We start from the raw sequence: 12,867 nt of genomic DNA, 5'->3' as shown, positions 1-12,867 counted from the left end.
AACTGAGTAAGGAAATGGTAAAGCAAACCTTCACTAAGATTTTCAGAGTCATGTCAGGGACAGGCTGGCTGCAGTGCAGAAGCATTTACAGCTGGGCACAGGAGCAGGCAAGGCTGCCTCACTCCAGAGCAGTTCCTTGCCCTGCTGAAGCCCTTTGGGTTTGGTGTTGGTGCTTGCACTGCCTGTTTCAGGCAAGGAGTGCATCTCCTGAGGCTGGGCTGTTCACAGCCCTGCTGTGCTGAGGCTCAGCCCTGTGCAGGAGGGAATGCTTCCCTCTGCATGCCTTTTCAGAGTGCTGGCTATTATTTAATTGCACACTGATGAAATATTTTTACTCTTCTGAGGATAAACTGGTGCCTTTTGCTCTCATATTTGATCAGCTGGTTTAAAATGCAGTTCTCCAGTATCAGTTTGTATCACACCAAGGACTGATGAGCAATTTGGTTTCACCACTTTGCTCTTAACTTTAAACCCCCATCATTTGTGGACTTCAGAAGTTACAACTTGTGCTTTATGCAGTTAAGTAGTGAGTGCATTTGCAAGAATCAAAGATAAATGAAAAATCCAGCTGGTATGTGGATAATTCTGTCATACCAAAGCAATAGACAAACATTTAATTTTCTTTTCCTGGCACAGTGCCTCTAATTAGTGCCTCTAATTTATCACAGAAAGCTGCAAGTGATGGCATGTGCTGAAGTACTTCTCCAGTGAGCTACCTTTGGGGGCTGGAAGAAGGAAGATGTGATTTTCTGTGGCCTTGCTGAAAGGAGCCATCATTCTCTCTTCTCTTGGTCGTGATTTGGGTACCTAGTGCCAGATGTAAGTAAAAAGAGAGTGAGAAAGCAAGGAGCTCAGCCAGGCACAGCATGGTTTTGGGGCACTTTCCTTCACTTCAGTTTGGCTACCCTGCTCTAAATAAGCTCACAGGGACCTTGCTGTAAAGGCAACAGGACCCTCAAAAGGAGAAGTGCTAAAACCCCACGCTCAGTGCCAGTTCAGGGTATTTCAGCCAGCAGATTTTGATTCAGGATGCCAGATAATGATATAAAATTGAGTCTTAGGAGTAGACTGAACTCTTCTGGCTCCAACTGAGGACTAAAGAGCACTTTTTGATGAGGAATATTGCATGTGCCTTCAGAGTGAGCACTACAGTGAACCAACTCCTAAAGGAGTAACTCAGCTCCAAGGAATTACCTCTGGAGCACGACACTGGCTGAACTACAGGGAGAAAATCCTTATCAGCTGGATAGCTGGTTCCAGGTTGAGATTGTAATTCTCCAATGAGACTGAAGAGATGCAGCATTAGTCCTGTAATAACCCAAGCTGCAGAAAAGCAGTGGTCTTGAATGGAGAGGTTGCCCATACCCCCATTTCTGGTAGTTTTCTGGTTTTTTTCAAACCTATTCTCTGAACTGTTGAGTACAAGCAGTGCAGACCCCTTGGGCAGGTGGTACATAATCCCTTAGCAGTACTATCTGAAGAGTGGCCAGGCAGAGTTGCTCAACATGTGTTCTTTTGAGAAAGATTTTATTGCCCAAATAAATAAAACATTAATCCTGCCTGCTGCATACATAACAGTAATATGTTTTTCAGGGATATCCCTTCACCTAACAAGCCTTTTGTATGGAGGAATTACTCTGTGCTCTAGAAATGCAGTGTCTTGCTGCTCCCCTGGCTCCACAGGGCATCCTGAGCGACTGAAGGGTCAGGGGTGAGCTGGGTTGGTTTCCCTGCAGGTATCCAGCATGTTCTCCCCAGGACCTTGCAGGGCTGTTTTACACTGACCCTGATTGTTCAAGGGCAAACACATTCAGCTGGGTTTGAGAATAATTTATTCATTTTTTTTCTACTTCCTTTTTTGATCCGTTGTACATGGAATTAAGTGTACATAAAGCAAACAGGCTCTATTTTTAATTGGGACTCTATTCCTGCCTCAGGTGTTCAGAGTTTCCCCAGCCCCTGGAGTACCTGCTGTTTATCTCTGTGATGTGTCAGCCACATCAGCCTGCTGGTGTTTCCTCTGAGGTGTGCAGGGTAACCTGAGCTCCACATTCCCACTGGCACAGGCTTGGTGACAGCTGCAGCCCTGGTGACAGCTCGTGGAAAGAACAGGGAGATCTGAAACTCTATAGCTCTGCTCAGCCCCCAGGATGGCAAACCCCCCATCACAGGCCTCTGCCCATTCCCTGGGTCCCCAGTGATCTTTCTCACCTCAGCAGAGGCTCTGGATGCCAGCAGGATTTTTTTGCCCACCTTTGGGCCTGTTGGGTCAGTTGTGACCTGGGGCAGTGCTTTGGAGCCATGTGGACCATGTGGGTGTGACAAGCTCCCCCCTGCTCTCCTGTTCCCCTCCCAGCTTTTGGGTGGGTGTAGGTTTGTACACAGGCACAAAGGGGTGTGACAGTGATGCATGTCCTCCCCTGCAGCAGGGCTGGCTCCTTGCTCAGGAGCTCACAAGGAGAACTGCTGGCTGGGGCACCTCAAGGTGGGGGGTGTCGGGGTCTCAGCTGGTCAGAGTGACCCTGAGAAAAGTTGGAAAGTCTCTTTTCCTAGCTTGAAGAAAGAGTCAGGGCTCTTCATTTCTTGGTCTCAAGGTTGTTTATTGTATCTTATCTATAAAATTCCTTCTCCTGCCCTGCCGAGGTCCACTCAGCAGGACAGTTCCAGGCACTCTGCCTGCCCCCAGGGCAGTGTTATGTCTTTATACTAAAAACAGCCTGTACAATGTTTGCAATTACTTTTCAATACCTATCACCTGTGTTAGACAGTGAGCTTCTACTCTAAACCAATCCAAAAGTGCCAACATCACAGCAGAAGATGGAGGCCAAGAAGAAGAAGGAGAAAGGCTGGACACACCCAGATCCCTCCATCTTGCCCCCCTGAATCCCCATTCTAAAAACCCCCAAATCTACTCTTTTACCTTGTGATAAATTCACTATCATTCTACTTAATTTATCACAGCTTGTTGATCTTCATATAAGGCTGGTAACTTGCTCCATGGTTCATAATCAAACCCACAGGTGTTCTGGGCTCTGTGCCAGGGTCTCTGAGACCCCTGCCAGGGGTCTTGGCTGCTCAGGACAGCCAGAGGGATGTCCTGGGCCCTGACATGGGGGTGGCAGAACTGAGCTGCAGATAAAGCAGCAGGACAGTGTGAAATAATCTGGAGTCTTCTCCCTGATAAGCTCCAGAATCCTGGCAACAGTTCACCCTAACTCTGAACTCTGGAGATACCCTTGGAATGACAGAAAATTCTTCAGGCTTTGTAGAGGGATTAAGTAGGTTAAACAAACATTGTAGGACAGGGTTAGAATCGCATCAGCCATGGCAGCCCCTGTGGGCTCAGCTCCTGAGCAGACTCCCTGGGCATCTTCTGCCTGCAGGACTTGTTCTTTGTACTCATAGTGCCAAGGAGTTATATCAACCCCAGTTCTGAACAGAAATGGTGCCCAGGTGCTGTGTGCTCCTGCAGGTCAGGGCAGCACCCAGGAAACAGCTGTCCCTGCAAACAGGAGCAGCACAAAGAAAATATTTGGTTTAGACACTAAGAGGAACTAGGTAAAATCTTTGATCTCAGGAGGGTTTCCTGTTTGTAGAAGAAAACTCTTGGGTCCCAGAAGGGGAGCAGGGGGAATGGTCAGGTCTGAGCAAACCCCTTCTGTGTACAGGGGACCCAAGTAGCATTTTGTGTTCTTCTGTGGTTAAAATGATCTTCCAGGGAGCAATTTTCATCCCTGATGTGATGACAAGGGAGGATACTCAGGTCTGAGTCTGTCTGTGCATCCTTCCTTCTCCCTTTGCACAATCTCTGCTGGGCAATGTGGGCTGTCCTAAGATAAGATGAAAGCAGCAGGCAGGTTTTGCAGGAGGAACTCACTGACTGCTTGCATGATTAATGTGTTCCAGGGATGGGGGAGCTGAGCTGTTTGTGATTGACTGTGGTGCACATCGACCTGCAAAAGGGTATAAAATGCTGCTGGAGTCTGGGCCAGCCATGCAAACTGCTCTCCCAAGGTCACAGGCAGCTTCTGGGTGGTGTTTGTCACCCCTGCCCCTCCTGGGGACACCTGCAGGGCATGCCCAGCAGAATGCAAGGAACACAGAATACTAGAATACTCACTTTTGGAGGAGTAGTGAAAAACTGTAAGATCTGGTCAAATACAGAGATAAAATTCTAAAGCAGCCCCAAAGTTGCCTTATAGCTTTGTAATTGTGAATTCTGCAAGGTCAAAGACTGTAAATCTGCATATTTCTAGCCAAACCTGTATATTATAATCCTTTAGACAAATACTGTAACCAAATCTGAGGTTTGGTCTGAGCCACAGTGAGATTTCTTTGTGAAGTTTAGAAAGTGAGTGAGTTTCACTGAAGCTTGTGGCTCAGTGAGAGGGATCATTCCTATATATACCATATTTTGTAATAGATGGTAGAGTTGTTGTTTAGATACTGCATTTAAAAACTGTATAAGCCATAAATCATAATTACCCCTGTAATCACTGTCTCCTGCTTCTCACTGGCCAAGAACCTTCCCTTGACCACTCTGTTGCTCCTGGGCTGCACAAAACCAGCATTAGGAGATGTCTTGGCCACATGCACAGCCTTGGTCTGCTGGTGCCTCTGTTTAGCAGGTGCTTGTGCCCTGTGGGGCTGGGAGAGATCAGCACCAGCCAGTTTTCCCCTGTGACTCTGGGAATTGTGTTCCCTTCACTCTCAGCGCTGAGGCGATGCTGTGCTCAGCAGGATGGAGGCACTGGGACAGGATCTGTGCCGGGCAGGATGGAGGGGGGACAGGACCTGTGCCTGGCAGGATGGAGGGGGGACAGGATCTGTGCCGGGCAGGATGGAGGCACTTGGACAGGATCTGTGCTGGGCAGGATGGAGGCACTGGGACAGGATCTGTGCCCGGCAGGATGGAGGCACTGGGACAGGATCTGTGCCCGGCAGGATGGAGGCACTGGGACAGGATCTGTGCCGGGCAGGATGGAGGCACTGGGACAGGATCTGTGCCGGGCAGGATGGAGGCACTGGGACAGGATCTGTGCCGGGCAGGATGGAGGCACTGGGACAGGATCTGTGCACAGCCCGGGCCTGGGGCCATCCTGCAGTGCCCATTCCCTGTGCTGGGCTCAGGGCCAGCCCAGGAATGCCTGTGCAGATACCAGAGGCCCCCCCAGCTGCCCTGTCCATCTTTAGCCCTGTCTCGGGTTACCGGCCGCCTCCAAAGGCAGGCACGGCCAGCCCGGCCCCCGGGCAGCACAGGGGGGTCCCGGGCAGGGCTGGGGCCGATGGCATTTCTGAGGAAGGGCTGAAGGACGCTGCCAACCCGCCTGAGCCATGGCCCTGCTGTGCTACAACAAGGGCTGCGGGCAGAGGTTTGACCCCGAGCACAACGCCGAGGGTGAGTGAATTCGTGTGCCTGCCACCGGAGGGAATAATGGGAATTATGGTGTGCTGCTTTCCTGGGGTGTGCCCAGCCCGGCACAGCCACCCAAATGGCAGGAGCTGCCTCTGGAGCTGCCTCTGGAGCTGCTGGCTGTCTCTGGTGGCTCATGGGCAGGATTGCTGCTCCTGAAAGCTCCTGCCCTGTTTTCCCTTTTCAGATTCCTGCCTGTATCACCCCGGTGTCCCCATTTTCCACGATGCCCTGAAGGTGAGTGGGGCAGCAGCTGTGGGGAGTGCCCTTGTCCCCAGCAGGACTGCCCACAGCTGACCAGCCTGTGTCCTGCTGTCTAGGGCTGGTCTTGCTGCAAGAAACGCACAACAGACTTCTCTGAGTTCCTCTCCATAAAGGTGAGTGACCTGCCAGCCCAAATGCACCCACTGCTCCTCCATCTTTCATCCTTTCCTTCTGGCCCCTGCCCAGTGCTGTCCCACCCTGTCCTGTGTCAGGGATGTCCCTTGTCCCCTGCCAGCCAGGGATTTGCATCTGCTTCCAAGGACCTTCCAAGCAAGGTCAGAGCCCACCTCTGCCACCTCATCACAGAAACTCACAGGGTTTGGGGACAGCCACCAGGCTGAGGAGGACAAAGCGGTCACGGGGCTTGTCTCTGCTGCTCAGGGATGCACAAAGGGGTTTCACAGCAAGGAGAAGCCCCCTGAGCCCTCCAGCCAAGAGAAGAGCTCAGATGAACCAAAGGCCAAGCCAGTGAAGGAGATCATTGTCCAAGGACCAAAATCAGCTGAGAAGATGCTGCGGGAAAGACCAAGGTGAGAAAGGCTCAGCCAAGTCCTGCCCTGCTGTGTCACTTCTGTGTGTGCCCTGCCCTGCTGCTCTCTCAGGAGAGGCAGTGACACTTAAATCACAGAAAAACCCACTTGGCCTTTGCTGCTGCTGTTTCCCAGCTCTGATGAGCCAAGACAACTGCTGCCAGTTAAAGTATCCAGGTCTCTGGAGCAGGCACTGGAGAAACTGAACGTGTCCTCTGAGGACAGGACACTCGAGAGCTCTCGTACAGGTAAGGACAAGCTGATGGATGGCATTGGGGGTGCACATGGCAAATTCAGCAGGGGGTTTACATGGCAGGCTCAGGGCAGTCAGTGAGTGCTGCATGTTCAGCTACCTGCAAAACTGCAAAACTACAAAAGTGCATCTTGGAGGCGCATTGGGATGGTCTGTGCTCAGCTGGGGAGCTGGCAGAGGGTTGGGTGAGGATTTGGGGCAGGCATGGGCAGTGTGTGTGTCCTGGGTGAGGTTGTGTTGGTCTCACAGGTGAGGAGGCTGCCCAGGTGAGAGCTGGCACCATGTGCAAGAATGCAGCCTGCAAGGTGGTGAGTACCTGCAGGGACCCAGCTTCACCCTCCTGTGCCTTCACCCTCCTGTGCCTTCACCCTCCTGTGCCCTTACCCTCCTGTGCCCTTACCCTCCTGTGCCTTCACCCCCTCTGTGCCTTCACCCTCCTGTGCCTTTACCCTCCTGTGCCTTTACCCTCCTGTGCTTTCACCCTCCTGTGCCTTCACCCTCCTGTGCCCTTACCCTCCTGTGCCTTCACCCTCCTGTGTCCTTACCCTCCCATGCCTTGCTCCAGGAGCATCACAGGCCCAGGTTCAGGGCAGGTACCAGGCAGGTGGAAGGTGGCAGTGCCCACCTGCTCCATATTCTCATCCCACCCTGGCAGCAGCCACCTCTGTCACCTCCCACCCACTTTCCTGCAAGAGGCTTCCACATTGGTGGTGGATTTATATTTCAGTGCTGCTGGCTGCTGCAGTGAAATACAGCACATATTCAGGGTTGGGCATGTAGGCAAAATGCACATGGAGCAATTCCCACCTGCCTTGAACTGATGCAGCGCAGCCCAATTTCGCTCTCACCCGAGGCTGCCTTGTGGAGCACTGCCTGCCTCAGGATGAGTGGGAGGGTGCAGCTGTGTCGGGGATGGGATGCTTGGAAAGCTGCAGTGAGGGAGTGGGGAGCAAAAGGCAGGGGGCAGATGGGGCCATAAGGCTGGCATAGCCTCTGGAAAGGAGAGGAGAGGACAGCAATGACAAATCACCCCCTGCACCTCAGAGTGAGTTTGTGTGATGCCTAAATGCGCCCACTGTGCTTGTGTTGCCAGGCCCTAGGCTGGTAGCAGGCTGTGTGTGGGAGAAGGGTGCAGAAGGGCTGCTGGCAGGGTGGCAGGGGTGACATTGGGGTCCTGGCAAGGTCGGGGTGGCTGCCCTGTGCCATCAGGGAGCAGGGATGGGTGCTGGGCTGCTGGCTGGGCATGGTCCCAGAGGGAATCCTCACAGAGCCTGGCAAAAGGGTGATGCTGGGCATTCAGTGGTGACCTGTGCCCCATCATCCTGTGCCACTGACACAGACAGAACTTTCCTCTGCTTCTTTCTCCACAGATCTACCAGGGCCCAGAGAGTAACACAGAGGTTTGTACGTTTCATCCTGGCGTTCCTGTCTTCCACGAGGGGTAAGAGAAAACCTTTTCCCAGAGCAAACTGACACTTCCATGGCAAGGAGGTGGCCCCAGCAGCACGGGCACTGCCACTGTGGGTGACAGCCTGCAAGGGGACAGGGGCAGCTCCTGCTTGTGAGCCTCTCTGCCTCCTCCCCACCCTGCTGTGGTCTCTCTCCTGCTCCTGACCCCACTCAGGCCACCCTGCTCTCCTCAGGATGAAGTACTGGAGCTGCTGTGGAATCAAAACCACAGATTTCAGTGCCTTCATGGAGCAGCCAGGCTGCAGCCGTGGGCGTCACTGCTGGACAGAAAAGAAGGTGAGGGGCTCTCAGCACAGGCAACTCGTGTGAGCCATTGGCATTATTGGCATTTGAGGGTGCTCCTTCCATGCTCTGTATTCACACAGGTTTCTGCATTTTATTGTCATAATATCTGTAATTGCTGGCAGATGAGTGCACAGGTTTGAGTGGCCAATCTTCACCCATCTGCCCTTTGAGGTGCTGCTCTGCCTTCACAAGATGTGTCAGCTCTCACCCCCAATGGGCAGATGTGCAGTATAAATCTGAGCAAGGCAGGACCTGGCCCTGGACACAGCATAGCCAGCATTGCAGGCTGCCACACTGAGACAGGTGGCTGAGCACAGGAAAAGTCCTAAAAAAACCCCAAAGGCATTGGCAGATGATTGCAGGTAACTGAATTTGGCTTTAATGAAGCTTTCCCTCTGCAGCTGCCTCTCAGGAGGGATCTCATCCACACCCCAACATGGTGTTGTGGCAGGCAGTGGGGACCAGATCCCAATTCCCAATACTGTGTCTGTAAGTTTCCCCAGGAAAGTTCTTGACTGGAAACAAGCTTGAGCTGGGAAAGTTCTACCAAAGCAGCCCAGGATAACCCAGAAAGTGCACTGTGTTCCTCTGAGTCAGCACTGCTCCCAGCAACCCTCTCTGAGCCCAATCTCCTCTTTGTCCTGGAGCAGAAAACATACCCTGAATGTAAAGGAGGCTGCAGAGAGGGAACTGTGATGCTGTGATTCAGGTGTTTGGTGCTAATTGTCACCTGAGGGCCAGGATCTGGGGCCAGGGCTCTCATGGAGCATTTCTGTGGCTGGCAGTGTGGAGGGCTGCAGGGGTCTGCCTCCTTGTGCTGCTCAGAAATGAGCTGGTGGGGACACAGGCCTGTCAGTGCCCATGGTGCTGACAAGGTGGACAAAGGTGAAACGTGGGGGTTTCATCTGGGGCTCACCTGACTCCCAAATGCAGCATGGTGCATGATCAATAACAGCCCTGCACTGCCCTCCAGGCTGAGATTCCTGGCTGTGCACAGCACTTAGGGGCTTGGGCACAGCAGAGTGACTCTGGAACTAGGAGAGGTGTCTCTGATCTCAGAGTGCCCTGAAGGAACCCCGAGCACAGCACAGTTGTCCCATGTTACATGGGATGGACAGCATGGCAGGGACTGCCCACCTTTGCACAAACCATCTCCCCTCAAAAACCTGCACAAGAGGCGGGGTTTGTTCTCCTGACCTACCAGCACAAAGACGTGCAGGGAGCATCCCGAGGCTCAGCCGTGCCCTCTGCTGGGGCAGTGCCTGAGCCGTGCCTGCCCTGACGGGCTGCTCTCCTCCTGGGCAGGACAAGAAGGCGGTGCTGTGCCGGCAGGACTGGCACCAGACCGGCAGCCAGGTGGTGGTGACAGTGTACGCCAAGAACCCCCTGCCTGCCCTCAGCAGCGTCAAGGCGAACCGCACCGTGGTGAGTGGGGTGGGCTCTGCACGCCCACCTGGGTTTGCAGGAGCCACCTGGTGCTCTTTGGTGTCCAGCCAGACACCTGTTTGGCCTGTTGGCACTGCAAACCCGCCATCCCTGAGCTGAGAGCCTGGCGGCCCCACTGCTGCATCTGCCCAGCAGCTCTGGCTTTCAGCGTCAGGGGGTGGATTTGCTGGCTTTGGGTGCCTTGACCTGTGGCAGAGGTGAACCTGTCATGCTCTGAAAGGGGTGGAATGTTGCCAGGTGCTGAGGGCATCACCAGACCATTACACTGGAGCCAGGGTGTGGATGCAGTATGGTGCTGAAAGGCAGCTGCAATGTCTGGGGAAGAGCTCTGGCAGTGCTGTGCTGCCCTCTCAGATAATTTTCTGTTGATCTTTCAGCTCGAGGCTCACGTCATCTTTGAAGGGAATAAGATTTTCCAGGCAGAACTGGAGCTCTGGGGGGTAAGATCCTGTTTGCTTTGATTTCCCTGTTCCAGCAGCCTGCATGAGGCTGGGCTGCAGCTCTGGGAGGCAGCCTGAGCTTTTCATCCCGGGCTGGGTTGCCCAGATACAGGCATTTATGGCCACCTCTGCTGGGAAATGCCTTAGGGGCTGTGAGGAGGCTGAGGTGGCTGCACTGATTTATCCAGGGTCAGAGCTGGAGGTCCCTACCATCCCCAAAGATGTTCTGGGTTTGCTCCCAGGCTGCCCCAAATGCTCTTTGGCCCGGCAGGTCCCTGATCCTGCTATGAGTTTCAGGTCTGAGCTATGAGAGTGATTTTTCAACTGCTGGCTGGCTGGGGCGAGCAGCAGCGAGCTCAGGAATTTGCATGTGCGTTTCTGGTCGGTATTTCTGGCGCTGGCTGTGCCTGCAGGCGGCGGAGGGCTGACAGGTGTGGGCATGGCTGTGTCTCAGCACAGCTCCTGCTGGGGAGAGGCTGCGAGTGCAGCTGAGGCAAGCTGAGCTCTCCTGAGCTCCGAACCAGCGCTGTGGTGCTGCTGAGACCCTGCAATGTGAAACTCAGCTCAGCTCAGTGCAGCTCAGCTTCTCCTGGCACAGGCGGAGATTTCTCCTCTGGCAGGGCCGAGTAGGTGATAGTCTGTGACTTACTGTGTAATTGGTTTGAATCTACTGGTGGGATGTCACTGGGGCTGAGTACGAAAGATCACACCTGATAATCTTAACAAAATTACAAATACAAAAATTAGAGCGGTTTCTACTAGACAAAATAACATCGTTGTAATCAATTTTTACAGCAGCACAAGCAGTTCTCAGGCACACACAACCTTTTCCAGTATATAGGAGCACAGTTTTCTGGTCAGTGAATGGATGAATTTCAAAGTGGCAAATTTGGATGAATTTCGAAGTTCAGTGTCTAGACACACTGGGCATTAGCAGTATTGCTTTCACAAATGAATCCCAGCTATTCTCTAGTAATGCAGGATTCTAAGTTTACTGCTTGCCATCTTTCATTCACCTTTCGTGCCCACGCCCCTTTTGAAGGGTAGAGCACTGTTTTTTCATTATTTAATCCTAGTGCAATGATGGGTTGGATAACGTGAACAGTGGCCACATTAGAAGCAGGATCATAGGTGAAATTTACCATAGTCCATTTATCTGCTCGGCTCACTGTGCCTTTTCACCTCCCTAGACCATTGATGTGGAGAGGAGCTTTGTGAGCATGGTCCCAGCCAAGGTGGAGATCACGCTCTGCAAAGCCAGCCCAGGCTCCTGGGCCAGGCTGGAGCTCCCCCAGAGCAAGCTGCAGTCCTGTGGTGAGCCAGAGAAGGAAGCTGCAAGCACAGAGGAGTCCAGGGCTGTACAGGATGAGGACTCTGATGACAGCTTGAGCTGGTCCGAGGAGGAGGATGAAGAAGAGTTGGAGATGGGAACACCAGATCTGATAACACCGAGTAACTGATGGTCGAGTGCTTCAGCCATTCCCTGGGTCCTGTGCCTCCATCCCTTGTCCCAAGTCCCTGTCCAGCTCTCCTGGGCCCCCTGAGCTGCTGGGCACCTTGGCACCAGCTCCAGCAGAGCAGTCCTGGCCCAGAGCTGTGTGCAGGTGCAGCGTGGCCTCTCCCCGGCTCGGAGGGGACAATTAATAAACACCCAGAGCAAAGGTTGTCCTCTGAAATCCGTGACGGGCGCATAAGAAACATCCGCGGGCCAAACCCTGCCTTGTGTCACTTCCTCTTCTGTGCCTGACTGGGGCAGGGCAACAGGAGGAGTCACCTTCGGTGTCCCTGGGGGTGTCCAGATCCCAGCACCCTCCCTGAGCTTGGCGTTTCTGGGGCGGACACAGCCTTCCCTGCGGCTCCTGGGGCGCTGAGCCCCGGGCTGAGCTGAGTGTGAGCTCTTGCCGTGTCCCCCGCCCGGGCCCCGCGGCTTGGTGGGGACACGGTGACCGCGGGCAGGGAGTGTCACCGCCGCCGGCAGCCAAAGCGGAGCCGTGGCGTTCGTGCAGAGCCCTGAGAGGCGTGAGACCGCCCGGGGCAGCGGCGGGATGCGGAAGGCGCCGCGGGCCGGGCGGAGGCGGGGGATGCCCGCGGGGGCTGCGCGGGGTAACGCGGCACGGGAACGGGAACGGGAACGGGGGCGGCGCACGCCGGGAACCGGAGCATCCACCCTTGTGAAAAACCCAGCAATCTTCTGCCACAGCGCCACTAAATTGCACAGTGTAGAGAAAGCAAAAGCAAACACTCACTTTTGCCATTCTTTCCTTTTGCTAGCATTATCTTTATTAAGGATATATTGTCCTTATTAAGGATACATGTTACGTATTTGTGGCTGTGCGTATTTCTGCGTATGAGGTTTGAAGTGAATCTACTGAGAAATCATCCAAAGTCAGAGATAATATATAATATAATATAATATAATATAATATAATATAATATAATATAATATAATATAATATAATATAATATAATATAATATAATATAATATAATATAAATTTGGACAAGGCATAAATACAAAATAACGAATTTAGCATCCGCAGGATCACAGGGGGGCGGATGGCGGGGCTGTACCGGAGCACTCCAGCGAGGCCGTAGCCCCGGGCCGGGCCCGGGGGGATGCTCCATTCCGTTCCGTTCCGCTCCGTTCCGCTCTCCGGGGCCGCCGCTCCCCGCGCTCCGCCCGCCCCGGCCGCGCGCGCCCCCTGGCGGCTCCCGGGGCAGCGGCGGCGCGGAGGGCGCGTGCGCGCGGCGGCGGGCGCGGGGCGCG

At 53.7% G+C, this 12,867-nt stretch overlaps 1 protein-coding gene across 1 annotated transcript; it reads left to right on the top strand.

Moving 5' to 3' along the window:
* The first annotated feature begins 5,249 nt into the window (after window positions 1-5,249).
* Window positions 5,250-11,752, top strand: ITGB1BP2 (integrin subunit beta 1 binding protein 2). Its single transcript, XM_058814188.1, has 11 exons — window positions 5,250-5,398; window positions 5,601-5,650; window positions 5,734-5,790; window positions 6,059-6,207; window positions 6,343-6,455; window positions 6,710-6,768; window positions 7,831-7,901; window positions 8,104-8,206; window positions 9,521-9,640; window positions 10,039-10,101; window positions 11,292-11,752. Exons 1-11 carry the CDS (start codon window positions 5,335-5,337, stop codon window positions 11,559-11,561), a joined length of 1,119 nt encoding a protein of 372 aa, XP_058670171.1. The 5' UTR covers window positions 5,250-5,334; the 3' UTR covers window positions 11,562-11,752.
* The last annotated feature ends 1,115 nt before the right edge of the window (window positions 11,753-12,867 follow it).

This window comes from Ammospiza caudacuta, chromosome 14 (assembly GCF_027887145.1).
Source record: "Ammospiza caudacuta isolate bAmmCau1 chromosome 14, bAmmCau1.pri, whole genome shotgun sequence".
NCBI classification, from domain to species: domain Eukaryota; kingdom Metazoa; phylum Chordata; class Aves; order Passeriformes; family Passerellidae; genus Ammospiza; species Ammospiza caudacuta.
Note: the sequence above shows the minus strand (reverse complement) of the source record. Positions and strands in the feature narration are given on the sequence as shown.

Coding starts and splice junctions, on each gene's coding strand:
- ITGB1BP2 (XM_058814188.1), top strand. CDS start 5,335: ATGGCCCTGCTGTGCTACAACAAGGGCTGCGGGCAGAGGTTTGACCCC. Junction 5,651..5,733: donor TTTTCCACGATGCCCTGAAG/GTGAGTGGGGCA, acceptor CCTGCTGTCTAG/GGCTGGTCTTGCTGCAAGAA. Junction 10,102..11,291: donor CAGAACTGGAGCTCTGGGGG/GTAAGATCCTGT, acceptor TCACCTCCCTAG/ACCATTGATGTGGAGAGGAG.